A 26,021-nucleotide genomic window follows, 5' to 3' on the forward strand; every position below is an offset into this window, starting at 1 on the left:
TGATTTAGTGATTTGTAGTATTAGGTTTTGGTTTGTTTTTTTTGTTTTTTTTTTTTTTTTTTTGAGAATCCGTGGGTTTGCTTTAGATTGGGTTGTTTTTTGTTTACCATCTGTTGGGTTGCTTTTTTGTTTAGATTGGGTTTGCTTTACGTTTAGGATTGATGTTGGGCTTTTTTGTGGGCTTGCACTGTTACATTTTTTTTTCTTCAGATTTTAGTTCAAAATTTTTTTGGGCTTTTTTTTTTTGCTTGAAAGTAGAACAAATATATATATATATATATATATATATATATATATATATATATATATATTAATTTGAGAGTGTTCCTCATTTTGCTTTAGGGTGTTCCTCAATTTTTTTAAAGGGAAAACAAATAAAAAAAATTTAATTATTATATATAATTTTTTTTTTAAGTTAGGGTGTTCTTGGGAAACACCCTGACTCCAACATGGTGTCGCCACTGCCCACAACAGTTTAAACTAAGAACTTTCACGTTGGGAAATGAGGCCAAAAGACAGCCCCAACAGAGGAAATTGGAACATGATCTTTATCCAACTTCACTGCTCTCTTATTCACTAGATTCACCTCACTATTGCCGTTACTAATCACTTTGACAGAGTGTTTGGGGGTTTAGGGGGGAAAGGGTTTGAGCTGCGAAGTTACTAAGAACTTTCACGTTGGGAAATGAGGCCGAAAGACAGCCCCAACAGAGGAAATTGGAACATGATCTTTATCCAACTTCACTGCTCTCTTCTTCACTAGATTCACCTCACTATTGCCGTTACTAATCACTTTGACAGAGTGTTTGGGGGTTTAGGGGGGAAAGGGTTTGAGCTGCGAGGTTAGCAACATTTTATAATTATTTCAAAAAAAAAAAAAAAAAAAAAAAAACTTTGACAGAGGATGAACATTTTTTTTTTTTTTGAAATAGGTGCATCAACTTCCTCATCAAGCGAAGGAGATGCATCTTTAGCCTCTCAAATAAGACTTTTTCATGTTCTCAAACTTTTAGCAGCAGGTACCTTTCCAAAGTTTGAAATTTTTGACATGTCTGAAACCTTTGACAGAAAATTACCATCAACTACCGACATCACACAATCCTCATACTCCATATCATCTACGTTCAAACTGGAGGGACGTATCCCATTATCTTGTGCCCAGTTTTTAAAATCCATGGGCCCACCTTCTTTTAACCCAAAATTCTGTTCCTCATCCCTTTGATCCTTATAAAAAAACTATAAAGATTTTTTTCCAATTCATGAGAAGGCTCTTTATCTTTCACCTTATCCACTGAATCCTTCAAATCTTGCCTAATAGAACTGCGCTCAGAACTGCGCTCATCCATATCACATCTTTTTTGTTTTTCCAGTGAAAATTTTGAAATTAATTTAGGCTTCCTCTCCTTTGAAATAGGCTGCAAGTTTTCCGGATTAACTTCGGCACCAATTTCTACAACTGAATTTCGAGAATCTTAGAGATCACCCTTCTCTCTCATTGGACTGTTGCTCACTGGTGGCGACAGTAAGCCACGATCAGGCAACGGAATCCCAAACCCAGGCAATGTAAGTTCAACAAAAATAGTAATGGTTCTAGCATCTAATTAAGAGCTCACACAATAAAAATATAGAGAAAATAACTTGGCAGTAGGATCTAGAAAATTCCCTAGTTCTATATGCGTCCATCCTGGATAAATATATCAATGGATTTAAGAAAAAAAAGGGGAATCTTCAATGCCTCCATGGAAAGCAAACCATTTTACTCAAATTGTTTTAAAGGAAAACTATAGCCATTTTATTCAATATCAACATTTCTAAACATTTCAGAATATTTGAGAATTGATCTATCTAATGAGACCTATTATTTAATCTACAACCACAAATAATTAATTCATGAAACTTTTTAGCCATTTAAAGTTTTATACCGTGGATTTAGGCCATTAGGCCAAACTATATTCTCTTGCTACAGCTCTGTATCTTCTTTAATATACTTAAGAGAAAACATAAAAACTTCATAGTTCATAAGCCCCACAAAAATAAATAAATAAGAAGACGTAGTCAAACTATCATGGTTTTTAAACAAAACATTAGTGAAGAACAAAAAAGAAACACTTTATTTTTATTATTCTTGTCACATTGAGTATTCTGCTTGATTGCGATATATCTAAACAAAGAAAATAGTTTGGTTCTTTCAACTTGAAGATATATATAATTCATACCTGTTGTTGATTTAGTAACTACAAATAGGGGTCAAACTTTCCTCATAAGGACAAGTTAATAGTTCAGGACTTGCAATCATTTCTTCGTTAGCGTCACCAACTTGAATAGTTTCAATGGCTCTACTTTTGATATCATAAAAAATCAATCTTTTCATCCATGTTGACCATAGTGTTATTTTCCCTTTCTTGAGACATAAGAATACATAACCACTAAAATAGTGGTTTGCACAATGTGGTTCAAAATCTTTCATAGAGACTCTACATTGAGATATCCATTGAAAATCCTCTAGCATGATGTATATCTCAAAATATTCCTTCTCGCGGTCGAATTTAACTAAACACAACCTTCCTTCCTGTTTTGCCAAGCGATTCTGATTGCAACTAAAAACTTTTGAAGGTAGACGGATAATTCGGAATGTTTCATCACTAACATCAAATGCTGTAATGGCTGGCATAATTTCTTCAGTATAACTCAACCAGAATAGAGTACCATTCAAATAGATTGCTCCCCCATCACATGTAAATGTAAATTTGTATAGTGGACTACTTTCAATGATTCTCCATGAATTAGAAGGAGCACCCACGGTTATTACTGCAGCCTTGACTGGAGTAGCGAATTTAAAAAAATCTTGAAAAATTTTGACCACTTTATATTGCTTTGTCAGAGGACAATATCCAAACCCAGTTATATAATAATATCCAAACCCAATTATATAAGAACTGAAATGACAAGGTGGAAGAGTAACAAACTCTCCGGTGGTGGGATTAAATACATGAATATTGTTTTTGGCTTCGTCCAAGCAAATCAAACCGTTTATAGAACCATTGAATGTGAATCGGGGAGAGATAGATAAGGTTTTTGTCATCAAAGTCTTAATGCCACCTCTTATTTGTAAAGAAGATATGTAAAGGGAAAACACACCGGAAGAAATACAACGAGAGTTACAGCAAAGGATCCCAAGAGAGGTTTCCTTTGAGCGTTTCAAGTATTCGACCGCAAATTCAGTGATTAGTGCATACCAGGCCTTGCAAACCAACCTTAATCTGAGGACAAGATACAGTGGAAGCAGTGAGAATATCCGTAGAGTGATATCTCCAGGGAGAGAATCATAATTCCTGCCTCCTTCCATCGTTGTTGTTGAGACTGATCAGGTGTATTCTCTATTCGTAGAACTGCAATATAAGAAAAGGCTAAACTAGGGTTTACCAAAGTCGGCCACAAAGGTATAATCTATAAACCCTTTTTAGGTTATTATACTGAATGCCGAAACCGACTCTCTAGTTTCTTTGGTAAACTAGACTTTTTACCAAAGTTAGCCACCGACCTTTTATTTATTTATTTATATTTAACAAAAGACCTATATATGTTTCTCAATTAAATTCAAATATACAGTGCCATTGAATTTAATTGTGTTTCGCCCTTGCTAAGTTGTTTTTTTTTTAGTTTAGTGTTATAATTTTTCATTTATCCTAATTTGAGATTTATACGTTTAATATTACAAATTTTGGTTTTTCTAGAACATTTAAAAAATTGTTTCTCAAAAAAAGAGAAAAAGAGAACATTAAAAAAATGCTGTAAAAAATAATAATAGAAGTTCTATTGTCTTCTAACTTTTTACTCAAAAAAATAATAATAAAATTTGATATCAACAGTAATTAAGGCAAGACAAAAGATAGTCAACCAAATATCCGTAAGCAAATTTTCTATGACATCTTTCTTATAGTTCACTTATCACATAATGTCATAGAGTTACTAATTTACAATATATGTAGTTGAGAAAGTATAATATATAATATAATTCAATTGAAAAAGTAGTATATAAATTTTGTTCAGAGACTTACTAATTTTGATAGGAAAACATCTAACAATTGAGAAGAATTCAATATAAGAAATAATTGGTGTGGAAGAAGATAGCGTTAGTTTTAAAAATAGGACAAAAGAATGAAGAAGAAATTGAAAGAATATTGTGGGTTTGGGGTTTGTGGGATTTAATGTTAATAGAATTTTTCTTTATGCATTCCACAATGTTGGAAAGCGGAAGAGATGAACAAATGAAATGAGAAGTTGTGATTGGATTTTGCGTGGGTTTTTTTTTTTTTTTTAATAGAATGTGGGAAATGGATAGTTATTTATTTATTTTTTATTATTATAGGAATGTGGGGTAGTGGGAACTTGGAACTGGGATTATTATTTTTATTTATTTTTTATTTTTTTCATATGAACGTTGGGTAGGTTTTTTGTTTTTAATTTTTGCAAAAATTAACTTTTCGAATTCTCTTAATATATAGATAACAAATTTATATTTTATTGGGCAATGCAACTATTTGTTTAAATTTAGACTAAATTGTAAATTGCATCCCTAAAATTTGCAGTAATTTTCATTTTTCCTCTAAACATTCAAAAATTTTATTTGCTCTCCTAACATTAAGTATCATTTGGATTTGCTCCATTCCATTGATGTGTCATCTCTAGCTATTCGTTAAAGTGCTAAATTAATCAAAACCTTTTCAAACATATAGGGTGTAATATCAAAACAAATTCAAATATATATAGAGGGTGCTGTTGGTCTACTTAACAAACTATTTGGCAAAATGCACTGACGTACGAGAGCAAATTCAAATGATACCTAACATTAGTGGAGAAAAATGTTTAGGGGAAAAATCAAATTACCAAAACTATAGGGATGTAACTATCAATTTAGTCTTAAATTTAACTAAAGAACCTAATATACTACACCTACGAAACTATAACTAAACCAAATATACATACACATAATTGCTTTATTTACTTTTGTGTATTTTAAAATAATATGGTTTTTATTATTATTGTTATTAATTTTTGTATTATAACTAAAATCATCTTCATTAAAAAGCACTTATTAGAAAGCATAGTACGCCAAAAACTTTTTAGCATAACTGGTTAACACTTTTTAGTGTTTCAATGGAGACATTCAAGGTTAAAAAAAAAAAAAAAAAATAGAGACTTTGTAATGTTCCAGCACATATTGCTGCTAAGCATGCTTTACCTTGTTGTTCTTTTTGTTTCAGTTATGACAATCTGCCCCCTCCCCTAAAATTAGCTTGTAATGCAGATTGTCTTGCTTTTCCATCTTAATTTAATACAATTGCAGCTTAAAAAAAAAAAAAAAGGGTTCAAATTCCCCCTAATTCATTATCACTATCCAATTATTAAAAAAATAAAAAATAAAAGAAAGAAAGAAAGAAGAAAGCATAGCACTCCTATGTGTGTATAGGAGTACAATAAAGTTTATTATGACTAGCTTGTTCTTCAATACAAGGAGTCTCCTTAATCCAACTTATTTGGTATATTTTTATTAGACCATTTATAAATAATGCATCTGGCACTTAACGGACACATATCATTGAATATGGACAAAATGGCTTATTTCAAAATGCCAAATAACATTCAGGGTCTAAATCCAAATTTTTGAACGAGGGGGCATAATCAAATGTCCCTTAACTTTTATGGGTGCATATCGTAATTTATTAAAAAAAAAAAAAAAAAAAATCAACTACAACTGTACAACAATGAATTACACCATTGAGATTATTATATACCTTATTATTTTCCAGATTCCATGTATCCAAGTTTTATTAATCCAATACATCATAGATAATCTAAAACAAAGCTTCTATACATTAAAATCATGACAAAAAGGGAGCACAAATACATATGCTTCTTTCAATGTGAAAGGCTATATGCCTACATCAGAGTCCAGGATGTGTTAAACTTCTAGCCTATCTACATTCTTTTCACAGTGAAGTTGTTCCCTTTGAAGTAAAAATTTAAAGCAGATCAGGTAGAGTCCCATCCTCAGATATTCAGACTTGAGTCCTGCAAATTCAATGTAAGCCAGTCAGAAGCACTAATTATTGGGGGAAAAAAATGAAGAGTCTGCTCATTTACCTTCATTTGACATAGAAGAATCACCTTTGACTTAAAAACACTTCTTAGTTCTGTTCTGGCTGCATATATTGGTTTTGCATTAATTAGTCCTGACTTCGTACACTTTTATGTGATTTATGCAAGGGCACTACTAAATTGCAACACTAGGTCGCAATCCAGGATCATCAGAGATGGACAGATTCTCAACTTCCTTTTCAGTGATCCCATCCAATGCATATATCTAAATGTGATGCACCCATTCCGCGAAGTTTCAAAGACCTCAGCAAGTCAAAAATTGTATGTTTTTCTTCCCTAGGAAAAAAAAACTAGTATTTTATTAGGGCTGGTAGCGAAGCATGAAGTTCAGCCAAGCATTGAAAAATCCAATTTAGCAGTTGTTCTCTTGGTAGCTCTAAAAGTAGTTCTGCCTGCACAAAGGAAAAGATTTCAAAAAGAAACAGATTGTAAAACTAACCTGTCAAATCCAAAGAGCACTTCAGATGTAAAATTTTAGCATTAGTAGTGATGCATAGCAATACAGTTGGACTCTGTCAACTTCATGCATGTCAAAACTAATACTAGCAAGGAGGATAGGAAGAGTAAGGAGCCTCATGTCACCAACACATTAGATGCATGGAGGAAAGTTGGACAATAATTAATTATGGGATATTTGCAAAGTCAACCATACAGCTGGATGATAACATCTGAATGCAAACTTTTTTTTAGTCATCAAATCCTTCCTCTAATTGGGCAATTGAATAAAATTTATCATCATAGACTAAAGATGTTGGTCAAAATGCAATGTTGGCTCTATTGTAGACTCTCAACTCTTTTATAGAACCCCCCCACCCCCCAAAAAAAAAAATTATTGCAGTTATACCAAATAAGATCCTTCAAAATATAAAGTGATGGTTTCTTCATTTCTTTAGTGACCTAAACAAAAGAATTAGTGACATTGGGAATTATCCTTGATTGGGGATTGATTGCATGGAAAGGCAAGAGTATTAACAGAAAAACCACACATCACAAAGCCAAAAACCAAAAGAAGTAGCATAAATTACCTTAATTAGGTCATCCTCTAGAACCAAAGAATTTCGGTGAACATCAGACACCATTGACTCTGTAATCAGCTTAAAAACCAGTTTAGTCATGTTTGTTTTCATACCGACCATCTTTCCTGAAGCATAGATTCTTTTTATCCCTAGATCTGCTGCCATCCTCCTCACATAAAGCTTCTTCAATAGAAGCTCCATGGAGTAAGGCTCTTTTCCATATTGGCGACGCAGATTTTCTGTAAATTGCATCAAACTCCAGATTTCTTTCTCAGCAGCTTTCTCAGCTTCATTAATTATTTCCATAGGGTTCTCCAAATAATTTATGTACGCAGAAGGGAGATGAGGGTTTATATTTATATCAACCTGACATGAATAAATAAATACAAAAGGTATTAGAAACTAAAGCTTTAATATGCATCGATTCCCATTAGAGACTACTAGTAGGTTTGATTTTTCATGAGTCCATAACAGAAACTGAGCTTATGATGAAACCTAAATAGCTCTTCTTTCTTGTGGACAGTTAGGCTGTTTATAATTAGAATATTTAGGCAACCATTATTTCACTTAGGTGAATCAAAACCAACCAAAATGGATATCCTAAGAAAGAAGATATAATACAGCACTGACTTCAGATGGCACAACCCTACTGCTACATGTGCTTTTAATCATGAAGGATGAAGCTGTTACTCTGTCATCTGCTGGGACTTTGGTTTTAATGGCCTTCCTGTGTATCATTTAATGTTGCAATAATAGTTCTTACTGATTAATCATGGAGGATAAAGGGGAAACAAAATTCACTTTATCTTGTAGAAAATCTCTTCTTCCATAACGAGGCAACTTTAGAATGAAAATATGCTCTCTGAAAAACAGGAATAGGGCACTGTTTGAAGAACAGCAAGAGGCCATTGTGCAGTCTGTCACCCTCAGTGATCGATCCACTGAGGAGACTAAGGAATTATATAATTTCAATATATTTCCAATTAAACTCACCCCCAGGTGAGCTTGGACTCAACTTCTTTTAAACAGAAGACCAATGTAAGAGTTCCTGGGAAAAGAAATTTAAACAAAAGAAATCCCAGTTATATTTCAGAACATCTTAAAAGTTACTGAGCTTCATACTATCCGTGGCCATTCAACACAACTTCAAAATTTTCGAAGATGAGCTGAAGACCCATTAAGATATGGTTTCATGTTTTAATCTAAATCAGAAACCAAAGTAGAATCGACTTCAAAACCTTTGTTATTATGCTACAAAACAAAGTTTTATGAGTTAAGAAGATGGATTTGATTACCCGTACAGACTGGTAAGGAACTGAAATAACACGATGCTCTTCAACCTGGGAATCAATGGAAACAGTATAAGTCCTATATTAGAGGCACAGCAAGTGAGCTGAGTGTACTAGATACTTAGAAAACCCAGCCAACAAAAATAGTCATTCTTTTTAGCACACACACACAAATATCCATGGACGCACCCACACAAAATTATAAAACTAGCAGGCTTGTCTGGTCATTAATAAAGTTGAAAAGCATTGTGATATACCATCACTTAGACATTTAGATGAGCAAAGCATAGTGGATATGGCAAAGCAATTAAAAGACACTAAAGTGGAAGCAAGAAGCTATTATTATTCACACAGCACATCAAACCGAATACTTCTTATAAAGTCAAAACATCTATGAGAGTGGAACATAAGCTGGAAGTACCTTGGACAAGCTCTCAAAGAGCATCTCAAAGAAGAGATCAATGCCAACATTTCCAACATCACCTGTCTGTTGCTCACCAAAGATGGTGCCAAAACCTCTAATACCCATGTCTCTCTCTGCAAGTTGAAAGCCTTGGCCAAGTTCACGACATTCTTCTAGAGCAGCAAGCCTCTCCTAAAGCAAAAGCACAAAGTGAACCTTTAGGCAATTACAAGTCAGGCAACACTATAAACTAGGAGCTGGTTGATGCACCTAGAAGATGAAGACAATCATGAAAAAAGATTAAGAACAATCCACAAAGCTGGATTGTATAAGTACAGGTTCAGAACAAAAATCATACCAGTGCTTGATCAGTCAGTAGTGACTTATCTGGGTAAAATAAATGTGCATGAGCTTCCTTATCTGCCCGCCCTACTCTTCCACGCAACTATGGGGATTAAACAATTGACGACAGTATTATCAGATATAAAAGATGATAAAAAAGCAGAAAGTCAGTCTCTTCTCTAGTGAGTGCACACCATTGCAGAAATACATAAATGACAAATCAAGCAAGCACTAGAAGTCCTATATAAATTTAAATATTCCAGGAGAGAGGAGTATCTTTGATTTCCTCATACACACACACCCCCATTAATATTCATACATACCTACATAGTTCCTTTTTCAAAAAAGAAAATACCAAGTTTTTTTCTTTTGGGTCTTGACAACTATTATACCTGTCATATTTTTCCGTCTAGTATTTCTTGTTATTAAGAAACATACTGAATTCTTCTTAAAAATAAAAAATAAATAAACATACTGAATTAAGTCTCTAGGCTCATAGCCACACTGAACATTATATTGGTACTATGAGAAAAAATTCCCTAAAATTTTTCATTTAAGATTGAAAGGTTCTCACTTAAAATGTTCTGATATCAAGAAACATATACAATATTCAAGGAAAGCAGAAAGAACAGGACCTGATACAACTGTGCTAAGCCAAATTGTTGAACCTCCTGAACTATGATGGTGTTTGCATTTTGAATGTCAAGCCCACTTTCCACAATATTTGTGCATATAAGAATTTTAATTTCACCTTGTGCAAATTTCTCCATGGTTTCCTCAAGCTGCTTTGAGTATTGCTGCAATAAGAGCACATGGCATAGTGCATGAACAACCAAAAAGGCAAAAACACTAGTTAGCCACACTAAGCAGGTATGACATGATTAGAAAAACATGTACAGAGCCATACATTATCCCCAAATGTATAAAGTTTCAATGCTGTATTCAAATTCTGGAGTTAGTGATGGTCAAAATTAATTTTTTCTGAAGTTAGACAGCCACATGAGCAACTATGACAACTTTCTCAATAACAAACAAGATACACAATTATTGAATATTTGCCTGAGGATCATTGGAAACAAGCACTATTTATGGACTTGTGCTGCAGCTTTCCACACACAATTCATAAGGTTGCTCGTCAAGTGTAAATAAAAAATAATATAAAGAACATTCTTGGGTAAGTTCCAAGATTGGTTGCAGCTCTTGATGTGAAAAAATGAAAATGTTTGAAGGTGCATTTAGATATAAAAGCTATTAAACTTGCTTTCAGATTATTCATATCTGCCAATGGCAAGTTATTACAAAAGTCAGCAAACTTCGATCCTAGCAATGTCTACACTTAAATATAAAACTTGAAAGCAACCTTTAAATGTGAAACATTATTTTCTAAATATTCATGATGATTAAGGCATAGTTCAATTGTTTTTTATTCCATTATTCAAAATTCAAAAGTATGCTACATAAATTGTTAATAATATATAGTTCTGTCTTCAGAACCTGACTTTCATATCCTACTAACTCACTCGAAATATAACGTGTTATAAAAATGTGACTACCTTTCCATGTGCAATAGCTATTTCAACAGTTGGAAATGACTGTTCAAGAAATTCCATCACTTCTTCCAGTCCTGTTAGATTGTAATAGTCAGAAAACTTGTATAATGAACTAAAGCATAAAGCAAATGTAGAAGTATTGTTGGAGAAATTAACTTTTGATTTCATGTCTATGTATTCCATTGATTCCAAAGTTTGTTATTAAGTATAAAAATTTATAGAAAGAATTTTTCTCCTTTTGCTTGTGGCCTCTCTTTCTATAATTTAATAAATAAATAAAAAATGACTCTTAGCACATGTATGGTAGAGTTCCCCACCGTATTGAATGGTCTACACAGAGTGATATATGCATATGATTGATAATGGTAACAACATAACAATAATATACACATTCAACTGCCACTCTGCCAGGCACCCAGATGATAGAACAGAATAATTTTACCACCCAGGAATTGATTTGAAAAATAAACAAAGAAATGTTATAGTTAAAAAAAGAATCTAGCAACAACAAAAAAATCAGAACTGACTTGTCAGAAATCACCTTTGATACGAGGTAGAACATAAAAAACTTGGCCCCCGCGGTCCAGCTCATACTTGATGGCTGATATTACATTTTCCTTGCTATATGCTGAAAGGTGAGTTTTTATTGGTACTCTTTCTGGAGGTGGAGTTGAAATCAAACTGAAAGAGGAGGAAATGAACTTACAACACTATCATTTAGAGAACCAGAAAGCTGTTATCCTTGACTGTTAAAATATGTTTTTAGCAAGGTTATGTCTAAGTCACAGAAAACAACCATATGAGTGTAATATCCACCTGAAACACATGCTGTACACCAAATATGCCCACATTGTCATATACCATTCATTTCTTCATTTTCAAATCAAATTCAACCATTACCATGTAGTAGAAAGTATCTAAATTCCTTCATAAAGTTTTCAAGAGACAATAAATTAATCTCATCAGGGTTTTCTTAGAGAAACAACCCATCTTAACAAAGCTTAAATCCCAACTACCTCTAATAATTAAATTGTGAAAATATTACTTATGTGAATAATTCAAAAGGGTAAGAATGTCCATAAGATAAATTGTGATCTAAAATATCACGAATTTGCTGAATCTAATACCTCATTCTTGTATCAGTGCCCTTACTCATTGTCCAGTTGTACAAATAAATGATTAGATTCACACTGCATGAATGCTATTAAAATAAACAAGGGTTCTAGCAATCGCGCAGAGAGAGAGAGAGAGAGATGTCATCCAACTACATCAGCTACTCAACTGCCTCAACTTACATCAAAACAAATAGAACTCTAAACATCTGGCTTTAATATCAGAAGAAGAACCACAATGCAATCAAATATCTACTTATGATCTATATCTTCAACAAGCTTGGTACCTTGCATCACGAAACCCAGTCAATGCTAAATAAAGGGTTCTTGGTATAGGCGTTGCTGAGAGCGTAAGAACATCAACTGAAGTTTTGAATGAAGCAATCTTCTCCTTCTGCTTGACGCCAAACCTCTGTAAAGTAAATAAATATTGCAAATTAATCAGGAATGTAAATAAACGTAGGTCAACACGTAGAGGGTTTGTTGTAAATTGAAATTATTTGAAACTTGCAATGTTATTCCATTATTTCTTATATAGTGTAAAGGTAAAGGAATAACTGCAGGCTTCCTGCTACAAAAGTAGAGTTCCTTTTTGTGCAATTTTGTTCAACTGGATGGCGTCTTTGAAGCGATTCCCTTTTCATCTTTCCTAAAATTCCTTAAAATTTTAAAATTCAAACATGACTCTTGTCCTTTTTTTTCTGTAGGCACATCATGTGTACTTCCCATGTACTTTGGTTCCTCCTTCCCTTACAATAAAGTTAATTTTCATAAAAAGAAACAGACAACTGCAAAAGGATTGAAAAGAAGACCTGTTCCTCATCGACCACGAGAAGACCTAGATTATTATACACAACACGATTTCCGAGAAGCGAGTGAGTCCCAACAATAATGTCCAGTTGACCATTTTTAATCATATGCAGGTGCTCCTCTTTCTCTGCTTTGGTCTGCATATTATTATAGTTCTGTTAAATCTCAAACCTAAATGACAATGGCATATTATTCACAGAAAATTTTCCTAATGCTGGTCATGATTGCTTCACCTATAGAATAGATCAGGTAATGCAATTCAAGGGTGCAGCTTCTTGTAAGTCATCTATGCTACTATTTTAAGGGTTGAATATTACATAACAGTAATCAAAGAGTATCAAAACTGCTTAGTGTAAGAGACAAATTCCACCAACCTGAAACCTGCTCATGAGTCCAACCTTCGTTTCAGGATACATAGAAAATCGCTCTGAAATAACCTCAAAATGTTGTTTGGCTAATACAATTGTAGGTGCTAGAACCATAGCTTGCTTCCCTGCTGAGACTACACAAAAGATGGCACGTAATGCAACTTCAGTTTTACCAAAGCCAACATCTCCACAAATTAATCGGTCCATTGGAGTTTCTCTCTCTGTCAAATCCTTCCCCACATCAATGAAAGCCTGTTATGAGGAAAGCATTTAAGAATGGAAGGAACAGAATCCATCCATTTTTGTCAATTTCAGAACTTCTAATCTATTATTCTATTGTGACACAAGAGGACTTCAGTTTTAATTTAAGCACCAAGAGGGGAAAAAAAATTAATGATAACATAATTCCAAACCAGCCAATCTCTGCAGATTGCCATTAACTACAAACCAAATGAAGATCTATAGCAAAGCAAATTAACACAAAAGATAGTAGTACTACCTGTTTTTGATCTGGTGTGGGTTCATAAGGAAATTGAGCTTCAAATTCAGCCATGAAAGGACTCTTTGGGTAGGGTGGCCTTCTTTGTTTTAGCCTATGTAGATACAGCTCCATCAAGTCAACAACCATTTTCTGAATCGCAACCTTTCCTTTAGTCTTTCTCCTCTCCCATACAGTCGTGTCATTCAATTTACTCAATGTCCGGGGCCTCTTTGTTTCATTCGGGCTGGAAATATAATGATATGGTGACACAACAAAAGCAAAAAAATATACAGAGATTGCCACAATATTGTCTAAACAATCATCAAAGTTCATAAATACTTCATTCATTGGGAAACTTTCCTAGCAGGCAATGACTCTAATTTCATGTTCAAACATACGATTAAACGTTCCACTGGTCTAGTAAGTAGATTCAACATAAACCACTCATTTTCTTTCTTTCACTCCTTTACAACTACTTGCATCCAAGTTCATTCTATACAACTGACAAAACAGTTTAGAAAGATACACAGAATCAATATATTATAGGACAAAACTAGGATACATGTCCCTCTAATTAAATTCAAACACATAACTGTATCAAATTTAATTCTCCTTGCAAAAGATAACACTGTTTGTATTGTGCTATATTGGTCAATGCAGACATATATTTGAATTTAATTGGTGAACCTAATGTGCTGCACCTAAAATGGATTAAGGAAAACGTACAGATTATATCGATAGAGCAAACGAGAAGCCTGGGTGAGAGGAAGCTTAGCCATTCCATCTGCATATTCTATGAACACATACTCAACTGGGTTTGGAGAATCTTTAGGAACATCGAATTTAATACCCACAAATCTTCCAACACCCACTTTTTTATGCACAACATAGTCCCCGGAACGAAGACTATAAGGGTCCACTTTGTAACTGAACCCACCATTCTTTTTGGGCTGTCTATCTCCCTTGAGTTTTTGCAAGCCCCTCTGTTGCTGCTCCTTCACCAGCTGAATATACTTCTCGGCCTCCTTCGAGTCCATGACAGTTCTCGAAGCGTCTCGCTTGTTATAGTCACGGCGAATCCTCTCGTTTAGTAACGAAATGGGGTCTTGGTCGGGTTCGATTTTGTCTCTGGAGAGAGGGAGAGAGAAGTTTTGGGTGTAGACAGCTTTGGTGAGTGAAAGCGAAGGTTTGGTTTTGAAGTGGCAAGGACACCTGAGACCCAACAGTGTCCATAGCTTTGGAGATGAGCTGAGCTTCTTCAAAACCAGAGGCCTGGAAATGTCGGGTACTGGGAGAAGAGAACAAGCCATTGAAGAAGAAGAGTGAGGTTAAATGGAGAATTTGGACATTGGAGAATCTGGATAAATCAGAGGTGGAGGTTTTGGAGGGGTTTTACTTTTCAATCAAGAAGTGGCATTTCAGTTATCTAATGTAAAAAAGTAGTAGAATTATCATTTTATGTAACTTTGTTTATTGTTTTTGTATGTGTGTGTTTTTTTTTTTTTTTTTTTTTTTTTTTTTTTTTTTTTTTGTTGTGGTTGTGAGCAAATTTTTCCTAGGTTGTTAACATGTAGGTATTTCCTCAAAATAAAACATTTGATTTGAGAAATTGTATATATCCATGTGTATTGGGCCTAAAACTAAAGGTTCGGCTTAGTTTTCGTATTTAGGTCTGTTTGAGAAAAGCTTATTTAACTGAAATTGAAAAAATTTTGCTGAAAATATTATAGATGAAGGTAAAAGTTAACTGAAATAGTACTGTAAGATCTATGAATAGTATCAAAAAGTGCAATGAGACTTATGAATAGTAGTAAAAATAAGCTAAATAATAAAATAAGCTGAATTTATAATCTGTCCCCAAACGCAACCTCAAAGAACAAAATTAAAAAATAAATAAAGAAAGAAAGAGTTTTGTTAAGCCGTGATGAAATAAGGGGTGATACCTAATTGGAATGGAATTTGTCAACCATTTCAATTGGAATGAAACAAAATCAATAACTTTGTTGCATTTTATGGACAACAAAAATTTATAATAATTTCACAATATTTTTAAATTAGTTTTATCAACTTATAGATGAGCTATTAGAAAATTCAAAATTGTAAAGTGTGGTGGGCTGAGCTCACATGTGAGGTGATAGATTAATTAAAAAATATTATTTTTATTGAAATAAGAATGAGGCTGTCTCTCCAAGCTCTTACTCTGTTTATCTAATTCGTAGTTGTACGTTTATCCTTAAAAATTTCATATATTAGTTGTAAAAATATATTGTCTTCCTCTTAATTGCTTAATATTCACTTACCATTTTTAAAGCTTTTCTTGATTATAAAATGGCAGGTGCTTAATTTATATGTTTAAACCAAAACGGGTTGCCAAAAATTTATAGCTTAAAACCTTAAAGTGTCAAGGGCGATTGTGGCTAGGGTTGTCCACTGGAACCCATAACCGACCAACCTGATGCAATCATCCAATCAATACCCAAAAATCGGCCGACCTGACATTGGTGATGGTTGGCGGCAGGTCTTAGCCTTTAACAACCGAGACCGGCAAGTCGGTTGACGGGTCTACTTTTCAAAATCCGATTCAAACCAATCTGACTGGCCTATATATCGAAAACACGCCGATTTTCGCAAGTATGTGATAGCGAGTTCTTTTAGAAATCTTGCTAGATCTAGCCATGTGTCGACCAAATCTAGCAGATTTCGGCCATTCCAACACATTTTGGCTATTTTCTTCTACCCCGAGTCCAACCAACCACCGACTGACACCAACTGATATTCAACTCGTATGAACCAACTTATCTTACTGGTTGGCGGTGGGTCTAGATTTTGAAGACCTAAAGTGGTTGGGTTGGTTCTGGGTTGGGCACAAACCTGACCTGGACCGACTCGTGGACAGGCCTAGTCATGGCTTAAAAATTTATCTCTAAAGGGTCATTTAGGTTCCAAACCTCTCATCTCACTTTGTAGTAAAAAATAATAATAAAATAAAATAAAAATCTTTAATTTCTTTTTTTAATTTGGCATGGTAAAATTCCATTGGGCCTTGACCAGCACTCATTATGTGCATTCTCTTTGGCTCACTCCACCCTTAGTTTTCTATAGGCTTTTTTTTTTTTTTTTTTTTTTTTTTTTTTTTTTTTTGGGGTGTGTTTTTAAATAATTCAATAGGTATAATGGATGAAGGAGTACTTAAATTTTGAACAATTTCAGTTAAAAATATCTGAATGTGCTAACTGACCTATAAAACTTTAGCTTTTCCCTACTAATTTAAGCACAAATAAAGATCATGTTACAAGAATAATAGGTGACTTACTGTAGATGGCAAGCATGGATATAACCTTAATGTTGGCATTTCATTTAAAAATAATAATAATAAAAACCAATTGGCATTTTGCATTACTCATTAACATTTTTTTTTTTTTTTTTGGTTGAGAAGAGACATTACTCATTAACATGGCACACACAAATTTCAAGGATCTAATAGTTTTACAAATAAATAATTCTCAGACTAGCTTATAGAAATACATTTTGTTGTGAGAAAGAAGATGAAACAATAAGAAATCACTTGTTCATAGATGAGAGAGCTGAAGAGTAGAAACAAGTTTCTTGATCTAATATAGCCAAGTGATCAAACTTCTTGTTATACGTGATCAAGTCACCCTTCTACATGTTTCTCAAAAAAAAAAAAAAAAAAAAAAAAAAAAAAAAAAGTCACCCTTCTACATGCATGGTGCCCACAAAATCTGAAGAGCTATTGATAAAGCTGTGATTAGTATAATGGACTTGGACTGGAAAGAGGATATGCTTGCAGAGTTTGAACTTGAGCCCCTGGGACTAGGTCCACTAGGAGAACCTGAAACACAAGTATATCAATAGAGATTAGAAAAAAGTTTGCTCAAAATTTTGATGAAGTAATAGAAAACATAATGAGATGCATACTTGAAACTGAAAGGCAGGAGATGGGGTTGACATTTTGTCCACATCTTCCAGGTAACATCTGGGCCTGGTTCACATTGATACCAGCCTGCTCAGCTTTTCTGCTGCTCTTGATGCTTATCAAACTACACAAGCATTTTGGATTGGATTTGATCACAGATTTCAGAGGGTTACAACAACTGTCAGGTGGGTTTCGGGTTCCATTAAGGTAGTTTAGACAAGGAGCAAGCTGGTTTAGGCATGAAGTGTCTTGAGCCCATCCATTTGGCATCAAAATGGCCAAGGCTAGGAATGCAATCCCATAGTACAACCAAAGCAGCTTCATCTCCATGTTTGCTTCAATTTTTATCAACTCCAGCACATGTATATGTATGAGAGAGAGAGAGAGAGAGAGAGAGAGAGAGAGAGAGAGAGGTTTGAATATGATAGAAAGTTGGTGATCCAACTGGTTGCAGACTATTTGACTCTTATGATTCGGTGACTGCTTTTTTAGGGACGTGGAGGCTGGCATTTGATAGAGGCGGTGATAGTGGCTGTTGGATAGGTTAAGCTACTTTTCTAGATAAATTAATATGCCTAGAAACCAAAGCTCATGTAAGGAGTGATTTGGTTGAGAGACAATACCATTTAGTTCTATCATTCCAAGACAAATAAGTGAAATTACTAAATCGAGTTCTTGCCTCTTGGTTCTCACTTCCCACAACATGATTGAATCCTCTAGAATTCTTAGGATAACCCTACCACAAAGTTTATAAAATTCTATCTATCCATTTTAAAAAGAGAAAATTAAAATTTTCTATGTCATCAATATTTAAGGAAATGACTACTATCACAATTTTAGTATCATGTAAATTATTGGTAATGTGGCAAAAACAAATCTCCTAATTTCAAATGAACTGATAAATTTTTGGATAAAATACTATTTTGGTCTCTAAATTTTACTAAAAGTTTGTTTTTCATCCTTAAACTTTAAAAAGTTCTTTTTTCAACCCTAAACTTTGTAAAGAGTTTTTAAAATAATATAGAGACAAAAATAAGGATGAAAAAAGAATTTTTTTTTCCCAATAGTTTAGGGATGAAAAACAAACTTTTTGTAAAGTTTAAGGATATAAATAAACACTTTCAATAATTTTGGGACGAAATATGAACTTTTCAATAATTTAGGGACGAAAAATGAACTTCTTAAAGTTTAAGGATGAAAAACAAACTTTTAGTAAAGTTTAAAGACCAAAAATATTATTTTACCCTAAATTTTTTTGAACTCCATGATGGATTACTCTAAAGACTCAATGGGAGTTTAATCCTCATTGCACACTTTGGTCCTAGGCATAGTTTTGTCCCACTTTGGTCCTAGGCATAGTTATGTCCCGTTAATGTCTGAAGTTTGAACTACACATTGTATTGAAACTATAAATCTTTCTTCAACATATCAATCCAGTTGTTAGTACACACTAATTGATATTAAAGTTTAGGGATGAAAAAAAAAAATCTTTTAGTAAAACTTAGAGACCAGAATATTATTTTACCCTAAATTTTTTAGAACTCCATGATGGATTACTCTAAAGACTCAATGGGAGGTTAATCCTCATTGCACACTTTGGTCCTAGGCATAGTTTTGTTCCGTTAATGTCTGAAGTTTGAACCACACATTGTATTGAAACTACAAATCTTTCTTCAACATATCGATCCACTTGTTAGTACATACTAATTGATATGAGGCATGGTTTCCCAGTGACACCTAGTTCAAAAATGGCTTTTACAAATTTCAAGAGAGGTCTCACACCAAACCTTCCTGTTTTTGAAGGAATTACATCTATTCACAGATACATCATGCAAAATTGGAAGCCTAAAATAACTCATAAAGCTAAAACTCAATATCTCTTTATATCAGCTATACAGATTGAAGAAGGTGCAACAGAAGCAAGAAATGTTTGTATTGAAATACCAGCAACCTAAGATCCTATAACTTGCATTAAGCTTACATTCCTTCTCCCAAGATCAAGGCAATGGCTACCTCCCTATCATCCATAGTAAATACATAACCACCAGGATCATATTGATTAAATTTCTTCCAAGGACTAGACATAGTATATCATGCCAACTTCAATAAGACTAATGTGGGGAATGTTAAGCGCCACAGCAGGGCCCCTGCAATTCTTTCGAAGAAATGAATACCCAATATCAATCACAATCTTTTTTAAGTACGAGGAAGATCTCCTGGCCTTTACATATGAGTGCCCCAGTATATATGCAACCCCTGCTTCCTTTGCCTGAATCAAATCCATTAGCTCTTCCCGAACTGCAGGATCCATCCCAGGGCTTGAGGGTAACTGAAACCTGACATGGCGCTTCCTGATTTGCGGGTTCTCATCATCATAAACCAATCGCAAACTCTGGAGGGTTGGAGACTTGCTGCTTTGGATAGAGATGCCCACATCAACATCCTCTTGCTCAGATACCATTAGGCTTGAGCTTGATTGCAAAGTTTTGGTGCTTATAACAGCCATCCGCCCGTCAAATGATGAACTCTCGGAGGTCGAGAACTGTGGTTCTACTGCTTCCCTATGGATGAACTCTGCAATGCTTTGTATGAGCTGGCTCTCAAAGTCTCCAATATCCCGATGAATGTCCTTATACCCATATCTCACTATGCACCTGTACATACGATATGGTCTTGGGCAAACCCTGCCTATGAGGAAACGTTCATCTGGTGAGACATAAGGAACAGGAACTGATTTTACACAAACAAAAACTAATACGTTGTGAAATGCAGGGAGGTTTGTTACAAAGTGAGAAAATATTGCAGGGACTCCTGTTGCCAATTCAGAATATATGAGGCCTATCCCAGGCACACGGACAATACCAAGACTAGGGCCCAGGCCGAGTAACCATTTTAATGAAACTTTGTTGTGTAGGTCAAAAGTGTACTTCTTGCGAGTACCATAGTGCCAGACATACATAACAATCGTAAAAACGAATGAAAGCACAAGGGGGACCCATCCTCCCTGAGGCACTTTCATTAAAGCTGCTGACAAGTATACACCCTCAATGAACCAGAATAAAAAAAGGAATGCTGCAGCAAGAAAGACACTTTTCTGCCAAACGAATATTATGACAAGCGCCATGAGAAATGTTGTGACAAACATAACTGTCATGCAAGCAAGTCCTGGAAACCAAAAACCAAAAATGAATCAAAATCACATACAAGACAGTCATGGGGCTAATATAAAAACAGAGAAAGCTTCAAGGTATATATGCAATAAACACATTTATTCTAGTCCCTTGAAATCTCAAATAAATCATCAAAACCTATGGCTTTGGTCTGGATCATTATCTGAGCTAGAGCTTGGCAGCAACAAAGAAATCTTCATGGTATATATGCATGCATATAATTACTTTTTTTTTTTTCTTGTTTTGTATTTTTAATGTACATACAATTGTATCATTTCTTCTGCTGTATATGTGTTTGGTTATATGTATACTATTATTATATTAAGCCAACCTTCTTTGTGAAAAATACACGGGCACATACATCCACAAACAATTCAACAGCAACATCTATTGAATGAAAATTAGTCATACGTACAAATCACAAATCTAAAGCCACGTCCAATGAAGTCCCATCCTAATGGCTGAGGTAACTGACCAATTGACCACACACTGGTACCAAGAATGTATTTCACCAATAAACACATTTCGATGGTGCCTTTAGTGAAGAGAGGACGGCTGCTGTCAAGAGGACTTAATCAACACTAAGTTCATTAAAATTCTTTGTTATGACTAAAAAACAAAGTTATGGAGCAAATTATATTAGGACATTACAACTAAAATAAAGAGGACAATGCACTCTAGCTCAAATAGCACCTACTCCCCCATAAGAACAAGGTCGTGGGTTCAAGACTAATTAAATTTATATTTAACTTGCCAATCCACAGAGAGAGAGAGAGAGAGCTCTTTCAAATAATGACTTACCATAAGCATTTCCAATCATGGTTGTGTCCTGAAATCCAATAGTTATGGCAAGAGTAAGGATCATGAGTATCCAGTTTATTTCTGGGATGTAGATCTGCCCATATATATGTTTTGAGGTGTGCACAACTTTGACTCGGGGAAAGCAACCAAGGGCATGGCATTGTTTGATGATGGAGAAAGTAGCAGTAATAACAGCCTGACTACCAACAATTGCTGCAAGGGTGGCAATAACAAAGACAGGCCAGTATACAGGATCTGCAAGATAAGAAAGGATAGAAAACAAAATAAGACCAAGTCGAGTTTAAAAACAGAATTCTGGTATTAGCATCACTTCTTGTCAGAATGGACTAACCGGGTATTGACTCAAAAAAGATTCTAGGAGTTTGGTCCAGATGTTGAGATAAGAAAGCAGCTTGACCCATGTATTGCACTACCAAACAGGGGTAAATAACAAATGCAAATGCAACCTGCACAGGCAAATACAAAATTCAAATGGCTCAACTATACAAATCTGTATGAAGAAGAGGCCTACAAACTAAAATGAGTCGTGGTTATGTAGTCATATTCCTAGACTGAGGGCATCATTTTTCCAACCATTATACAGAATGCTTTAACAATTGAATGTGAAAGTTATTTGGGTTTCAATAAAGAGATCTGGCAAGTTCGAAAAGATCAAGTGAGCCCCTCACTCATGCAATCAAATTGTAAAACCCATTTTTACAACTTCCCATTCATGCCAATTTGTATCTTTGCATAAAACACAGATCGAATCATAAACTAACCCTTATTGACAAGGCAGTGAAATGACCAAGATCTGCAAACATAGCTTCAGTACCTGGTGAGACCCAGAAAAGCTATAAGTCGTTAGTAGTGCATTAAATTTAGTGACATCCGACAATTAAAATGGCATTTTGAGGTAGCAAGAACTACTTTTCTAATAAACAAAAAATACAACTTCAACTCAACCAGATTCACAAAGATGAGTTGCACCATTTGCTGCAAAAACCCAGTGAATATATCACGCATGCCATATAATATTCTAACAAATACCAGAACCAACATACCAGTTATAGATAAAAGAATCCCTCCCAGAGAAATCCAACCATCTTTACCAGTCTCCCTAAAGAACTTGATAATATAATACGGGGATAATGCTCGTACGACCTTTGGGTTCCAGGATATTGTGTTGTACAACCCAATGGAAAAAATCGATACCAACCAAATGATCACAACTGGCGCAAACATAAATGCTACCCTGTGGGTGCCAAAATGCTGCAGAGCAAACAGGCCCACCAATATTACACAGGCAATCAAGAGGAGTTCACCTACAAACAATAAGTAGCATAGCATGTCACAACCAAAAACTGTACATGGCACCATAAGCAGCATTGATCAATAGGCATCATGAATTCTATAGTCGCAATATGTCAAGACAACTACTTACCATTATTTAATTTCGATTCTGCAACTTTTAGTCCCGATACTGCTGATAGAACTGCAAAACATGTGCAACACTCCTTAATTTCACAGGGAAAAAAAAATCATGACTGGGTTTAATATATAGTTTCATTAATCCCAGACAAGAAGTTTTCATAAGATATAGCAACAAACCAGTGGAAGATCCTATCAAATACTTATTTATCAGAATTAAAGCACATGTACACCACTTTCCACACTGAGAAACAATGGAAAAGGCAATTAGCAATGAAATATAACCTGAACTCTAGATCTGATCATTTTTCTATGAATCAGAGGAATGAATAAATCAGAAATTCAATGAAGCCCACAACCATCAATTATAGCTGTTTAAGCAATTGCTAATCCCCATAATGAGATTACACCTAATATGAAAGAATTGGACATTTATAACCAGTATTCACCTGAGTTAGAATCAGCTCAGTGCTAGCCTTGGTCCAAGTCATCTATATCCGTATGATAAATTCAATAACTAAGTCCATGATATGGGGGAGTTTTCCAGGGGAACATCTTTCCCTTGTCCATAGCAGAGATACAATGTAAATGATTTCGTGAAAGGTTGCAACATAAACTACATCTATTGTCTCTCTTATGCCTAGAAAATGCATTTATGGAACCGAAAATACATAGAATCACATTCAACATCCAGAATGACACTGGACATGAAATGACATGTGGGGACCACTTCTGTAACTTACCTGAAATTGCAGGAGTAAGCACTCCATCACCTATGACCATGCAAGCACCAAATAATACCACAATTAGAAGGGCTGTTCGTAGCCTTTTATACTTCTCCAAAAATCTCTTTAGTGGGGAAGATGCTATAGTATGTGATGATGGGCCATATTTATAGGCTGAGAGCTCCTCATCGGCTGCTTGTTGATTGGGAAGTAAGCTCAGCTTTGCATGCCTGCAAAGCAGTGAGTAAAGAGCAAACGTCCCACCTGAAATCAGTTATAATATAATTAGAATTGGTAGAGGCTTGATTCGTAGGTATTCAAATTAGATTTAATGAAAGGATTATATCCAGTTAAAAGTTTAATGATCACCACACCTTCACCATTATCATCTGCACTCAGTACGATAAAAACGTACTTGAGCAATGGTATCAATGTCAGCGTCCAGAATATTAAGGAAAATGCACCAAATATGGCATCCTCATTTAGATGTGTCTGCAACTTCCCTTTGAATATGCTTGTATAAACATACAGAGGTGAAGTGCTTAGGTCTCCATATACTACACCAAAGCTTTGATAAGCTAATATTAGATTCTTGGAGAGATTCACCCATGAAAGCTGCAAGGGCACAAAACTTTTATAAAGTTGAGTGAATTGCAGTTATAGAAAAAGAATCAGGTCATGATACAAGTGATGCCATATACAGTGGTATTTGAAAGCTAAAACTAATAATTTGGGAATCCAGTCATAAAACTTGTGGTGAATGTTAACTCTATATTGACAACGGCAATGCTAAAAAAACTAGAGTTGGGTTTAGTCTGTATGATAGAGACGTCAGAGCCAAGTAGTATTTCACTACACAATACAGAGCCAATAGTCAAACGATCACTGAAACAAATCAACAAGAAGATAGTTAAATCTTTAGAATCAAACCCCAAATACCACCTTAACGCATATAGCATTCAAGAAATATTTATAATAGGTCATTATGCATCAATAATTGTACCAAATGCAATACATGAATTCAGCAATCCACCTAGAAAATGTAAAAAATAAGAGGATAATTAAAGTCAAACTAATTATAACCATATATTATATTTGAAAGCTAACATCAGGGCAAAATATAATACTATAAAACTAACATCACCCAATATGATAATTATAAAATTTATAACAGCAGAAGATGAAGAAACTGAGTTTAAATATACATTTAAAAAAAAAAAAAAAAAAAAAAGGTTTATACCTTGTCAGCAAAATCATCATTATCTCAAAAAATTTCGATCAAATACAAAACACACGCACACACAATCAATCAATTCAACAAAAATTAACTCTGTATCCATTTAATTTAGCCACACAACAACGAAAAAAAATGACCATGAAAAGATTTAACGAAGGAAAGCACGTAACAAACATTTTGGTCTGTGAGGAGTTTGTATTTATGCGAAGCTCAGAAATTTACAACAAGAATCCCAGATTTCAGGACCAAAAAACAAAAACACAAGTAAACTAGGAATTGGGTTTTCAGAGGAAAAAAAGAAAAAGAAAAGAGAGAGAATACTAACCGAGGAGGGATTCCGAGGAATCGGAATTCCGGCTTCTGGCTCCATGAAGAAGAGGACAGCCAAACCTCGCTCTCTCTGTGTGTATTTACGTGGGAGGAGAGAGTCTCTATTCAGTTGCTATGTGTTTGAATTTATGTCAAGCTGAGAAAACAGTTTGAAGTTTCCGAAATCCTCTCTCACATCAAATCTAATCCTTTCAATTAACTTATAGCATATCCCGCTCTCTCTGTGTGTTAACTTAGTACTACCAAAAAAACTAGTTAAAACAAGTTAACAACAGCTCTACCTTATAAAATTTCTAATAATAATTAAAAACCTTATTGTATAAATATATAATAAAATGTCTATCAATCTTATCCATGTCACGCGTACGAGACGCGCGTGTTCGTATCATTTTTCTCACGTGCTTCTCGCCTTTCTTTTTACTTTATATGACGTAACTACTTTTTTGACCATTCTATTTTACTCCCAATATTTCTAAACACCCTGTTGACTCAGTGATTATGAATTCGAATGTGGATGTGGTGATTTTTTTTTTTTTTTTTTTTAAAACGGAATTGTGATTAAAAATTGTGACTTTCAAATCTTTTAAATCCATTAAAAGAATGTATTTATAGTATTTGCATTGTTGTGCAAAAATTTGTGTCTATTTTATTATAAGAATTTACTTTTTATATTTTACATATTCACTTTTCAGAACACCTCTTATCAAATTATCTATTTTACACTACATTTCATTAAATTTTTTTTAATTGTTTCTCTTTCTTCACACACAAAAACATTATTCATTATTTTTCTTCATCGTCAAGATACATAAATAAAGAATAGAAAAACTAAATGCAAAATAAATAATGTTAGTGTAAAT

The 26,021-nt window shown here is 34.3% G+C and overlaps 4 protein-coding genes across 5 annotated transcripts; all 4 read right to left on the minus strand.

Moving 5' to 3' along the window:
* Positions 1-2,227: 2,227 nt before the first annotated feature.
* LOC126701885 (F-box protein At3g07870-like) lies at positions 2,228-3,426 on the minus strand. Its single transcript, XM_050400313.1, has one exon. The coding sequence runs from the start codon at positions 3,344-3,346 to the stop codon at positions 2,228-2,230; it is 1,119 nt and encodes a 372-aa protein (XP_050256270.1). The 5' UTR covers positions 3,347-3,426.
* Positions 3,427-5,756: 2,330 nt separating this feature from the next.
* LOC126714471 (ATP-dependent DNA helicase At3g02060, chloroplastic) lies at positions 5,757-14,974 on the minus strand. Of its 2 annotated transcripts, none has more exons than XM_050414632.1 (14): positions 14,257-14,974; positions 13,549-13,774; positions 13,056-13,301; positions 12,684-12,818; positions 12,159-12,283; positions 11,301-11,440; positions 10,763-10,833; positions 9,845-10,006; positions 9,226-9,312; positions 8,886-9,059; positions 8,471-8,515; positions 7,185-7,541; positions 6,169-6,551; positions 5,757-6,072 (listed from the first exon to the last, which is right to left on the minus strand). In XM_050414632.1, the coding sequence occupies exons 1-13, from the start codon at positions 14,838-14,840 to the stop codon at positions 6,450-6,452; spliced, it is 2,454 nt and encodes an 817-aa protein (XP_050270589.1). In that variant the 5' UTR covers positions 14,841-14,974; the 3' UTR covers positions 5,757-6,072; positions 6,169-6,449. The 2 variants fall into 2 exon arrangements, with proteins under 2 accessions (XP_050270589.1, XP_050270588.1); XM_050414631.1 differs by having other exon boundaries at positions 6,145-6,551.
* Positions 14,975-17,238: 2,264 nt separating this feature from the next.
* Positions 17,239-18,172, minus strand: LOC126706983 (non-specific lipid transfer protein GPI-anchored 30). The gene is made up of 2 exons (XM_050406575.1): positions 17,470-18,172; positions 17,239-17,383 (listed from the first exon to the last, which is right to left on the minus strand). The coding sequence occupies exons 1-2, from the start codon at positions 17,975-17,977 to the stop codon at positions 17,250-17,252; spliced, it is 642 nt and encodes a 213-aa protein (XP_050262532.1). The 5' UTR covers positions 17,978-18,172; the 3' UTR covers positions 17,239-17,249.
* A 1,153-nt stretch (positions 18,173-19,325) lies between these two features.
* On the minus strand, positions 19,326-25,438 carry LOC126714472 (potassium transporter 4). Its single transcript, XM_050414633.1, has 9 exons — positions 25,157-25,438; positions 23,969-24,209; positions 23,613-23,858; positions 22,883-22,933; positions 22,503-22,763; positions 22,221-22,273; positions 21,791-21,905; positions 21,439-21,693; positions 19,326-20,632 (listed from the first exon to the last, which is right to left on the minus strand). The coding sequence occupies exons 1-9, from the start codon at positions 25,199-25,201 to the stop codon at positions 19,545-19,547; spliced, it is 2,355 nt and encodes a 784-aa protein (XP_050270590.1). The 5' UTR covers positions 25,202-25,438; the 3' UTR covers positions 19,326-19,544.
* Positions 25,439-26,021: the final 583 nt, after the last annotated feature.

This window comes from Quercus robur, chromosome 2, assembly GCF_932294415.1.
Source record: "Quercus robur chromosome 2, dhQueRobu3.1, whole genome shotgun sequence".
NCBI lineage: Eukaryota > Viridiplantae > Streptophyta > Magnoliopsida > Fagales > Fagaceae > Quercus > Quercus robur.